The following is a 12724-nucleotide window of genomic DNA, read 5'->3' on the forward strand; positions in this document are numbered from 1 at the left end:
CCTCCAATGTACAGTCATTTACCTAGTATGGTTTTGTCAATAGTTCAATGTACATTTGTGTTTGTTTGTACAGTGTCTCCTCCCCCCCCCCCCTCAATGTACAGTGTTACTTGTTTATACAGTGTGCCCCCCGGCCCCCCCCCCCCCCCCCAACCACCTCCAATGTAAATTACCCAGTATGGTTGTCAATATCCCAATGTACCCAACCCCCCCCACCCAACCTCCTCCAATGTACAGTTTCTACGTCAAATGTATATACTCCCTTTTCTTGACTCCTTCTGTATCACAAACAGTACTGTATTTGCAAATCTGGTATGTCATAAATGTATAGATGTAGCAGTACTGACTATCTGTATGTCATGTATGTCATATATGTCTATATGAATTGAAAATGGGGGACCCTGATGGAAACAAGACAAACGTCTTTCTCAGGTCTGCATCCCCTTAACAATTGTATGTATTGAGCCGTACTGTATTGTACCCATTCTGCAATCTGTTAAATAAAGTTTTCATTCATTCATTCATTCATTGTCATTTGGACAAGCAAAGCCATTACTTTAAGTTGCGGGCAAGAAAGACAAGTCTGTCCACTCTGGTTTTAATGCTGCCCTGTTGCAGGCCACAATAAAAAATTGTTTTAATTTAAATATATATATTTTTATTATTGACCCTGTTTCGTTCCACCATTGTGGGGCAAGGTCCGAGAATAGGCGGCTGCTCTTTGATGACTCTCCCGGAGCTCGCATAGGAGTAGGTCTGAGGCGGCCAAAAGATGCAGAGCGTAGGGGTCTTGAGGGTGTGTAGTTAGAGACCATTGACCGGAAGTAGGCGGGAGCGGTTCCCTTCGCCGCATGATATGCCAGGTCGAGGGCCTTGAAGCGGATTCGTGCGGCAATGGGGAGCCAGTGCAGGTCCCTGAGAAGTGGGGTGACGTGGGCTGACTTCGGTAGGTTTGCGGTCAGGTGGGCCGCTGCGTTCTGAATGAGTTGAAGAGGCTTTGTGCCAGTGGTCGGGAGGCCAGCAATGCCTGTGTAATGAAAGGCTGTAGGCCTAATAGCCTTATAGCTGATCCACATCAGTTCAGCTATATAAATGTAGTTTGGCTGGTGTGATTGTTATTATAAGACAAGAGTTACATGTTGTTCTAATCTTACTGAAGCCGTATTTGAATGTTAAGAATGATACTGTCTAATCATAATGTTTTATTTTCACATGTTATAGAAGTGAATATGGGTCATATTTAATATTTTTGTTAAAGATTGTTTATGGAATTTAATTTAGTTTTTGCCAAACAGAATATATATAATAGTGTAACTTGTAACAGTATTTTCAGATGCCTATGAAGTGCACACCAAACCTAATGATTGTGCATCTGATGTGTGTTACACAGAGACCTCCAGTAAATGAGCCTGATACCCAGTACTGCCTCATGCCTGATTAATGTCGCCACACACACGCCAGAACACAATGCAGACGTAACACACCGGTTACATTTGCATCCTAAAATGGCTTACCTGAGCTTGGTCCACCCTGGTTGGGCTTATCAAAATAAATGGTTTGGTTCCGGTTGCCAACCGACCCTGCCGATTTAGGTGCGACCCAATTTATTTTATGAGTAAAAAAAAATATATATATATATATATATATAATTTTTTTACAATAAAGTTTCCTAAAAATCTTAGTCAAACCTTTAGTATTATTATGGATATTAAACATGCTGGCAGAGTACATGCATCCATGTTGTCGTGAACATTTTAATTAAATAAAGAAATTCCCTATCCATAGTCGCCGTGGGAAGAAATCAAATAAAATAAATTCCCTACCTACCCATGGCCTTAACTGACAACCAACAGGAACCAAACCATTAATTTAGATAGGCCTTGGTCTCCTTGTTCTCATGCAATGCTCTATATACACTGGTTCTCAACTGGTCTAGCCTCAGGACCCACATTTTTCCTTAGTCATTAAGTTGCGACCCAAATTTCTTAACCACTCTGATTTATTTCACACAAAATGTGCAGTAATACACAATCCTTCATGCACTGTTAAAAACATGAAACAAAGATAAACAAGTGCAACTAGGGCTACAAACCCAATTAAAAAAAAAAGCTTCTTAGACTTAGCAGACACTTTTATCCATAGCAAGGTACAGTACACAAGTGCATAGATTTTCAGTATATGTAGTAGAGTTGTTCCGATACCGATACCAGTATCGGAAATGCCGCCGATACTGCCTAAAATGCTGGTATCGGTATCGGCGAGTACGCGTAAATTCTAGCCTCCGATCCCATGATGTAATTTATCTCCTGCCGAGTCCTGCGGAGAGTGAGGATTATAAAATGAACATGTTTTAAAGTGTGATGCTGTGTCATTTTAACAGCAGATACACTTTCTTAAATTCCATTGTCCCCGACAGTGCGGTGTGACGGGGAGCTCGGACGGGATGTGTTTTGCTGGTGTTATGATAGCATTAGCTGGAAAGATAGCTAGTTGGAACAACATCCGCTTTAACGTTACATCAAATCAGATGATCGCCTGTCCTTTCTCCAGGACCTAACACTGTCCGTGACCGTCTATCAACAATAATGCACCCACGGTGAATTGTATTTAAGTTAAGTAGCTACTGACTAGCTTTAGCTGACTATTACTAACGTTATCAAATGTCAATGCGGGAAGACGAGCTAGGTCAGTTAGCTTAGCTTGATAACGTTACCGTGTCTAAAGTTGGTGCTATTTATAATCCAGCAATAATGGCTGCAGACCTGCAAGCAAAGTACAGCAAGTGCCAAAGGATAAGAGTCTGAGGCGGAGTTTCAAAAGAGAATGTTTAATATTTATTTTGCATCAAAAATCACAACATGAACGTTCTATCTGCCACTAGCTTACAGACTGAATAGGGTATATCTGCAGAGCCACGGAGTAGCGAGTGCAACACCGTTTAATGTCCGTGTGGATCATTGGAGTAGGGTATATCTGCAGTGCTGCAGCCCATACTCATTGATTAATGATACTAATACAAATCTATACAATCACCTGTTGTTGAATAAATACCATTACTTTCCAGTTATTACTAAAAACAGTATAACAGTATCTGTAAAAAAAAAATAAGTATTTATATAATTTTTAATTTTTTTTTGTATGCACTGGTATCGGATAAATATCGGTATCGGCCGATACCCAAAGCTTAGGTATCGGAATCGGATCGGAAAGGGAAAAATGGTATCGGAACATCTCTAATATGTAGTCCCATGGGATCGAACCCACAACCTCAGCTTTGTTAGTGCCATGCTTTACCAAGTGAGCTACAGAGAACTACAGAAGGCAGATGTATCTTGAATTACAGGTATATGTTTAAACTGGTGATGCTCATCATGATTCAAGAATCTAAATTGAACTGTATGAAATAAAAAGGCAGCCTTATCTTGAATTGCAGGCATATATGCCTTTTAAACTGGTGATGCTCATCAAGTTTCAAGAATCTGAATTGAACTGTAGCAGAGATGACTCAATCAGGGGATACTGAACAGCATTTGATCAGGGGATACTGAACAGCATTGTATTATGAAGAATTATAAGTGTGTTTTGTTTCTAAATGGCGTTTCATTCTTCATGGCTTCATGCTTTCATGTGCTAACACTTCACTGCACACAACATACTGAGGTTTTTGTCCCTCTCTTTTGTCCTCAATGTAAGAAAACTCATATTTAATGTAGTCGGTGTCGTATTTGCGTTTCGCCATGTTTACAAATGCCTGAATCAATGAGCGGTAACTGATGTGATGACATTAGTGTTACTGTCATGACAACGCTGGCAGCAAACTGCTACTGCACGCGCACTGCGTCATGGAAAACGTATGTGGTTCAAAATAAAAGTGCAGCAAAATCTGCAAGCACTCTACTGACCTTTAAGGCCATGCTCAAAACCCACCTTTTCGCCATAAACAATCCATGAGCTAGTTTTGTATTGTAGTATGACTGGTGTATTATGTCTGTCCGTTCTCTATCGGCTTGGTTGGCCTGCATGTATTTTTTTCTGTCTTTTTTTGTTTCTCTTTCTTTCCCGGGATGCGCCCCGGGCCGATGTAACTATTGGTTGAGGGGGCGCAATATAAATAAATGTATCATATCATATCAGAAATTCTGTAGACTGCGAAATAAAACCCTTTCCCCCTCAATTTCTCCTCCACGCACACATCCGCGACCCACTCAAAATGGCCACACGACCTATCAGTTGAGAACCACTGCTCTATAATGCCTCAGCATCGGTGAGGTGTTATTGTCGTATCCAAGTTCTTTTGAACACAACAGACGCATCACCTTTTAAAGTAACATAAATTAGATCAGGGGATACGCTGTGTTGTCACTTTTATTAATATTACTATGTGAATACTTGGGAGACAGATCAGCTCAGTTAGTTATGTTACTATGTGAATACTTATTATATTACTGTGCATACCTTTATTATGAGAAATCTGATAAATGTTCCCAGGCAGGGACAATCTCCTCTAGCTGGTTCCATCACAAAAAAAGAAGCTGGAACAGATAGCAAACAAACACGCAATAAATGCCTAAGTCGACACAATGTGAGGTCATAGGAGACTATTGCGTTTCGTTGCCCCATTATCTCGAATCATGCGACAAATGTCCTGAGTCACGTGGTACGACCGGCGCGGGAGGTTCAACGTCACCACACGTCATCAACACAAGCCTCGATACACTCCACATAAATTCCTGGATTATCAGGGCTCCAGGGTGCGACCAAAACTCAGTGCATTGGCATTTTGCGACCAAAACTCAGTGCAGTGCGACTGGATGTTTTCCCTTGTCGCACTGGTGCTCCCAGCAGGTCTGTCTCTGTGTATGTGTGTGTTTAGCGTCTTTTTCCCTGTGGCCATGTGCGTTCAAAACATTTTAAATCTCTGCCTTTGATTGGCTATAACACGTGCATTATGCAAAGACCAGCCCAGATCTGCCTCTGATTGGCTCTGATCATCACCCTGCCATTATTATTCGCTGAATGACGGGATAAACAAAAAAGCCATGTGAGCATCAACTTTCCGAATTGAAACGATAAAAAAGCACAGTCTCATTTCATAATACGTTTCAGAATGGACGTTTCGATTAAACAAAGTGTATGCAGTGATGCTTTCCCAGCGGAACACAAGCTGCTTAATGTTACACAGGTATGTTATACACGTTAATTAAGGTATGTAACGTTAGAGTGTAGCCCTTTAGCTAACGTTAAGATAGCAGGAGCCATCGGCCAACAAAGCTGTTTCAACAAATGTATTCACAAAATGGATTATCATTCAAACGTTATTCAAGCCTCCCGTTACCAGTAAGTCCGTACGTCTACTACTCAACCGCAGCAATGTGCATTATGTGCCTAAACTTTGCTAGTCAAGACTTGACAGTAAGCTGGGTTGAGGCACGGACGGAAGTGGCCATTTTTCAAAATAAAATACCCGAAAGACTATTAGTATAGGGAGGTGTAGTGGTTACATGATTGCTGTTTCCGGCCGGTCCATCTTGAAAACACAATGTATTTGCCCATTTCTAAATCGTCTTGTTTAAAACAAATAAAGCATCAACATTTGCATGGTGTACCTTTCATCCACAATCTATACCTCAACATGAAAATATTCGCAATTAATTGTAAAAAATTAAATAAAAAATGTGCCCCGACGCGGCCAAACACGATTTGATTCGGCCAGAGAGAGGTGTCGGGAAGTGAAAAAATGTCTTGCTCTTCAAAAATCTTGTTTATTTTTTACATCTTTGAACTGTCATTAATGTGTTCCCTTATTTGCCCTTATTTGCAAACTTAAATACAACTTGTAAATGAGGTAATTATTGTTATATAGTTCGACAAGTATTTTCTCTCATACGGTGGAAAAACTACAGCCGAGGGCTATTCGCTGGGTGCGGCCTGTCCGGGTATTAAGTACATGTACTTATCGAGGTGTTGAAACACACACAGACACAAGCTCTCCTTTCTTAGAGAGAGAATAACAATGTTAATACACTATCTTAATGTTATAAGTTATAAGCAATGTAACTTGTGACAAACGCAGTGTCTAAATAAAAAAGATAAAAAAAGAGGCCGACCGCCGTCATAAAACGCGTGTTTTAAAACTTAATTAAACACCATTAAAACACATTTAGAATTTTATGAGCGAACGAATTTCGTTAGAGTGCATTTATTCCAACCTAATGGCATAAGAAGTAAATAAATTTAATAAGGAAACGGAGTGATACCAATGCTTTTCATCAGAGCGAGAGTTGTTTTCACTTATAGGAGGGACCCTGATGTAAACGTTGCTGCTGAAGACAAACGCGCGCTGGCAATTCAGCACGGATTTGATGACGCTGAATCTGAACATTGAACATTGACTTTAAGTTACACTGCTATCTTATTGCAACCTAATGGCATAAGAAGTAAATTCATTTAATAAGGAAACGGAGTAAACAAGACGAAACTGTATTGTACCTATTCTGCAATCTGTTAACACTTTGGTTGCCTAAGGTTAAATTAATGATATACCATAGATTGCCAGCGCTATTTGTCTATGTAGAAAGTCCCCTTCTTTGCAGGGCTATAACTTTTTAAATTCTATTGCTACATTGCCATTATTAGGGCCCATTCAAAGTCCTATATGTATTGTTCATTGTGTAGCAACGTTAAACTTTTTCATTCACATATTCATAGTAAAGTATGGTCTAATGTATAAGTATGTTTTCATCTCTTTCTGCAGCTTTCTCCAGAACGTGATATATAGCCCCAAATGCATTATATTGATGATGAAATACAGTTTGATGGCAATCAGCGCGATATAAAAAATTCCAACTAGACGTACTTCTAGAAGTTACTACACGTCATCTGATGTTGACCGGATGGGCGAGGGGGCGTTTATAATTCCGTGGGCAGCGTTATACCAATCATCTAATGTGGGTCAAATGTTGATAATATCAGTTATTATCGAAGACGGTAACGTTACACGCTGAAACTCACCCCAGTCTCCGCGCGCCGTTGGGCGATCATCGTCGAGTAGAAATTTTATCATTATGGGATATATTATTACCCGGTCCATCTCCAGCTTGTATAATGGTATATACGTCCAAATCATGTTGTTTATCGAGTTATTGGCAATCGATCGCTATGTAGTGTGACGAGCTAGAGTCACGGGACATGTACCGAGTGGCCGGAAGCAATACGGACGTCTAGCAAAACCTCTACTGCGCTTCCTGTTAAGCGCCTGCGCCGATCGGCCACCAGATGGCGCTCCTGAACCGCCAGAGAGCTCAGTGGGTCCTGCTGGTGGATCTCAGGCCAGCGGAGGGACATTATGAATCCGATCGCAGATTTTTGAAATATTGATATAAGGACGACGTACAGCGTCCCCCGGCAACTTTAGCATGGCCAGCAAAGACGTCTAAAGACGGCTCCCGGCAGTCAAAGTGTTAATACAGTTAAAAGTAACTTGTTGTTGTGTCTTTCACTACCACATTACATGTATTTACATCTAAATGCTTATTGGTCAGGCGGTGACGTCATTAAGTTGATTGCGCCATTGATGGGTATTAAACAGCGCGCAGGCAGTGCTCTGCTTGACAGACCATGGAACCTACAGCGAGGGCAGTTGCCGAGGCATTAAACCGGTTTGCTCATTTCGGAGCACATTGTGTTGAAGACGAACGCGCACTGGGAACATTCATCGCTGATTTCTTTGAGCCGAATAACAAAAATCCAGAAAGAAACTCAGATTCTGGTTCAGAAGTAGAGGACAACGCAGACGAAATTATTCTGGCTATAATCACTGACAGCAACGCTGAAGAGCCAGATGATGGTGACACACCTATAATAGGATTTGCAGATGAGGTAGAACATGTAATGAGTTTTGTGGAAGTTGAATCTGACTAGAGCCACGAACACGAAATGGAAAGACTTTTGCGATTCACTTGTAAATGCGTCCAGAGTGATAAATAAAATGACATGCTTCACCGGCGCTCATGTATCACACAATTGGACCGTGATGAAGTTTACACAAGGCATTTTGAGATAGCGGCTCTCGAAGAGGATCATAAAGATTTGATTATTATGGCTCAGCTCCAGGCTTTTGGTCGAAAGTCTGAATGGACTATCGCAAATAAATCTATTTCCAAAAAAAGGCAGCGCGCCTACACGCACTACTTCTTCGGGGCTATACAAATCTGCCGTGAAGCTTTCCTCTTCATCCACGGGTAAGTTATTATTATTGTCTATTTAAAACTAATATAGTACATTATAGTAGAGTATAGTAGCATAGTATAGTATAGCAGATAGTATTTATAGACCAAAGACACTATTTGTGTCTTTTTGATTTGTCCCACAATTCAACTCAAATTAATCAAATTAGGCACATTGTTTACATGTTCTATTGAGACGGTATTCTTTCAGGTTTCTTCATTCACAATCATGTAGACTGGGTGTGGTACAGGTACCGGTACTTGTGGTGATGATGATGATGATGATCTAACTATCTCTCTCTCTGTCCCCCCCCCCCCCTCTTCTCTCCCAAGAATAGGTAAGGATCGCTTGATTGCAATTAGCAAACACATGTCAGAAAATGGCATGTGTGTTCGCACTAAGAAGCGATCGCCACGCAACAACAAGCATTGCATAAAATATGAGGAGATCGAAAAAGTAGTTCAATTTGTGTTGAATTATGCAGAAGATCATGCTGTTCACCTCCCAGGACGCCAAGCACACCAAAAGAACTTTACCGGTCAGCTGTTACCATCTTTCGTCACAAAGGCATCTGTGTGGTGTTTATATACCAAGGCAATGCCAGTTGGTAGGTTTAAGCAAATCTTTGTCAAAGAAATAGGTAAAATAGGTCTTTGTCAAATAAAAACAAAGCTTCAAAATGAATGACATTGTGCTAACATTGAGCTTGTCTCATGTGTTCTTATTAATCTTTCAGACCAGCGAGCAGTGGGCCTGTCCACATTTAAGTCCCTCTGGAGGCAATTACTGAGTCATATCACATCAATCAAACCAATGTCTGATCTTTGCTGGGTGTGTCAGAAGAACAATTATCTGGTTAGTGAACATCAGTGTTATGAACTTTGAACTGCAACTTCTGTATGAAAAGTGCTATACAAATACAGTTTATTATTATTAATATTAATATCATCATTTACTTAACTTTCCAAGATTTTCAGAAGTGCCAATCTGCCAGAGGCTGAGAAGTCTGCAAAGCTGAAGCAGCAGGAACAACATCTGGAGCATGTAACATCCGAGCGGGCTGCCTACAAGGGCATGCTTAAAGCCGCCAAGGAGATCGGTGATGGTCTTTCTCTGGGTGTTCATGTGCCACCGGCAAGCAAGCCCATGACAATGCATTACAGTTTCGACTACGCTCAAAAGGTGACTACATACCAAGCCCTCTTTCACAACCATCATGTTATAATTGTTATAACTACTGCATTGCTCCCTTTTCTTCTTTCTAAAATCCTTATTCATTTATTGCAGGTGCACTATCCATCAGACCCACTTCAGCCAGGGCCCATGTACTTCTTGGCTCCACGCAAGTGCAGCATATTCGGTGTTTGCTGTGAGGCGATTCCAAGGGAAGTCAACTATTTGGTGGATGAGGGGATGGAGTCCAGCAAAGGTAGCAACGCCGTCATAAGCTACCTGCACCACTTCTTCAAAGACCATGGTCTTGGGGAGACAGATGTTGACCTTCACTGTGACAACTGCAGTGGCCAAAACAAGAACAAGTACATGTTGTGGTACTTAGCGTGGCGAGCGCTACATGGTCTTCACCATCGTGTCAATCTCCACCTGCTGATTGTAGGCCACACAAAGTTTTCCCCGGACTGTTTATTTGGGCTTCTCAAGCAGCGTTTCAGAAAGACCAAGGTGAACACTCTTGATGAGATTGCAGCAGTCGTAAGGGACAGCTCAGTGGCTGGAGTCAACATACCACAGCTAGTGGGAAAGGAAGATGGCACTGTAATCGTGCAGTCCTACAACTGGCAGGAACATCTGGGGCCTTACTTCAAGCCACTGCCACAGATCAAGCAGTACCAGCACTTTAGGTGGGTGTGGTCACTGTGTGTTGTGTATTTACTGTAATTAATTATTCACACTTTAGTGCAAATAATGTCATTGGCAAATGATACAAATGCATTGATATTGTTATGTGCCCTGTACTAACGTTTCACTTTATTATTGCAGCTTTGATTCCAAGGAATGGTAAATGGCAAATGGCTGCTTTTTTATATAGCGCTTTTATCCAAAGCGCTTTACAATTTGTTACTCACATTTTACCCATTCACTCACACATTCACACACCGACGGCGGAGGCAACCATGCAAGGTGCCAACCTGCTCATCGGGAGCAATTAGGGGTTAAGTGTCTTGCTCAAGGACACATCGACACGCTGCCCGGGAGGAGCGGGAATCGAACCGGGAACCTCCGGATTGCCAGACGACTGCTCTACCTCTCGAGCCACTGTCGCCCCATGTGGAACCTGGTGTGGTTGTGGCAAAGATGTCTATTGATGGCGCTGAAACCAGATTCCAGCTGCTCCGTGACGTCCGTGTCCTGCCGCCTATAGATGGACTTCCTGTGCTGCCACCACCGGGACTGGACTCTGCAAGACAACACTATCTGTTCCACAAGATCAGAGAGTTCTGTGATGAAGAAGCCCAAGACATCACATGCCCAGCACCAGCCAAAGTATCCAGCAGCGGTTCAAAAAGACCACAGTGATCACTCTGGAGAGGCCATCAGAACATTGAACATTGACTTTAGCATGTCTATTTTTATCATGCCTATTTTTCTCGTGTTATTTTAAATGATAATAAAATCTTGAAACTTGATTTGTCTTGTTTATTATCAGGGTCCCCCATTTTATTAAAACTAATATAGTACATTATAGTAGAGTATAGTAGCATAGTATAGTATATTATAGTATAGCAGATAGTATCTATTTAGTATTTTATTTTGATGTAGCCTTTCCTTCAGCCAATACCTTGACCCCCAACATTACATGGCTTATGTGAGGCTTCCAACAAATAAACATAACAAAAGAGCTTGCCGCAAGGTGTTAACCCCATAGAGCAGGGGTCTCAAACTCAATTTACATGGGGGCCGCTGGAGGTAGAGTCTGGGTGAGGCTGGGCCGCATCAAATATTCCACAAAAAAGGGTTTCAAGTATTCAATAAAAAAGTACAACTGATCCAATCTTCTCAATCTTTAGCAATAACATTTCAGAACATGAACGGTTCTTCAGAACATGAACGGTTCTTCAGGCTTCTCAGTGGTGTCAGTGGACTCATCCACAGCTATGGAAATGCACTGTGCATTTTTTTTATTCTATCACAAAGCTGTTTATAAAAAAAATAGGTAAAAACCATATGCGTTTTTTTTTTTAACTTTATTTTTTAGCGTTTATCGCTTTTCTGGTCAAGCATGACCGACAGAAACGGGTTGAAATGGGATGTAGAGCAGGGGAAGACATTCTGAGAAATGACGGCGGGTCCGGGAATCGAACTTGTGTCCCCCAGATCCGTGACGAGCACGGTTTTCCCAGACGCAGAAATAGTGCCGAGATATGCGGTGAGCTACGGGAGCTCCCCACCATATGCGTTTTCATCAATAAATAAATGCCCCAACATTTTTTATAGATTGGGGGCCCACAAATTTGATTCTTTCATGGGGCCCAGAATCTCCAGCTACGCCCCTGGCTGGGACTCAGGAACAACGCATATTTTCCCGTCCATTCACCTTTGAATTGCAGTCGACTTTTCTTTTACTGACCATCTTTGAAAATGCCATTTTTCTGCTGGCTGCCTGCTGGCGAAAATAGGCTAATAGCTACATTTATCTCACAGAGATAAAACTGGGAGCGAGTTTACTGTAGATGCGCTGCCAACTCTGCTCCGACTTGAACTGAAAGAGAGAGTGAGACGACATGCAGTCCGTGAAGACCCGCCCTACTCCCCTACTTTGCCTCTGATTCGCAGACTGGGTGAGGGGGAAAAACGCTGACGGGACGCGTATGTGATTGGACCAGACTCGTACACACAGACAGTGGCAGTGCAGCCGGACATGCAGAGCACTGCTCGCAGTCAGAGGAGATAGCGAGGATGTATTTGCTTCCACTTTACTTGATATCACTCCGGAATCATGTTTCAACCAAGTCACTAACATAACGTTGCTGTCATGAGCCTGCGCTATGGTAGCCTACAAGTGATAAAATAAATAAAACTCTCAACTCTCGCGCAACGACTCGGCAAACAGTAGTGCGCGGGCCGCATTAACACTACACTTTGATGTCCAGTAGGGGGCCGCAAAATATCATCCTGCGGGCCGCAATTGGGCCGCGAGTTTGAGACCCCTGCCATAGAGAGAGGGGGGCCATGGAATACAATGCATTCTGGGTAGGGTTGTAGTTGATTAACTCACAGGTGTGAACCTCTCCACAAGTTCGAAGGCCATTCATCTCTGAATGCGTTTACTGATATCACCATGATTCATAGGACGTAGCTTGAAAAGTATCCCACCAAAATGTTCAAATGATGGCTTATTTTTAAGGTATGAATCTGTACTTTCACAATATGTAAAAAAATAAAATTTGACATTCCCTCAACAAGTCCCTCCTATCCACGGCTAGGCACAAATGTAATCGCTGACTTTTATTTCAACCAAAAATGCTTAACAAATAATGTT

General features: G+C 41.9%; 1 protein-coding gene across 1 annotated transcript in view; it reads left to right on the forward strand.

Annotated features, from left to right (window-relative positions):
• Positions 1 to 10352, forward strand: part of LOC311233289 (uncharacterized protein) — a 447587-nt gene extending 437235 nt beyond the window's left edge. Inside the window, exons 3-6 of the mRNA XM_084320232.1 lie at positions 8963 to 9081; positions 9196 to 9408; positions 9514 to 10085; positions 10225 to 10352. Of these exons, the coding sequence (XP_084176358.1) occupies positions 9040 to 9081; positions 9196 to 9408; positions 9514 to 10085; positions 10225 to 10246 (849 nt within the window). The 5' untranslated portion in view covers positions 8963 to 9039 and the 3' untranslated portion in view covers positions 10247 to 10352. The remainder of the gene's footprint in view (positions 1 to 8962; positions 9082 to 9195; positions 9409 to 9513; positions 10086 to 10224) is intronic.
• The last annotated feature ends 2372 nt before the right edge of the window (positions 10353 to 12724 follow it).

This window comes from Notolepis coatsorum (genome assembly GCF_963971535.1).
Source record: "Notolepis coatsorum genome assembly, chromosome: 8".
NCBI classification, from domain to species: domain Eukaryota; kingdom Metazoa; phylum Chordata; class Actinopteri; order Aulopiformes; family Paralepididae; genus Notolepis; species Notolepis coatsorum.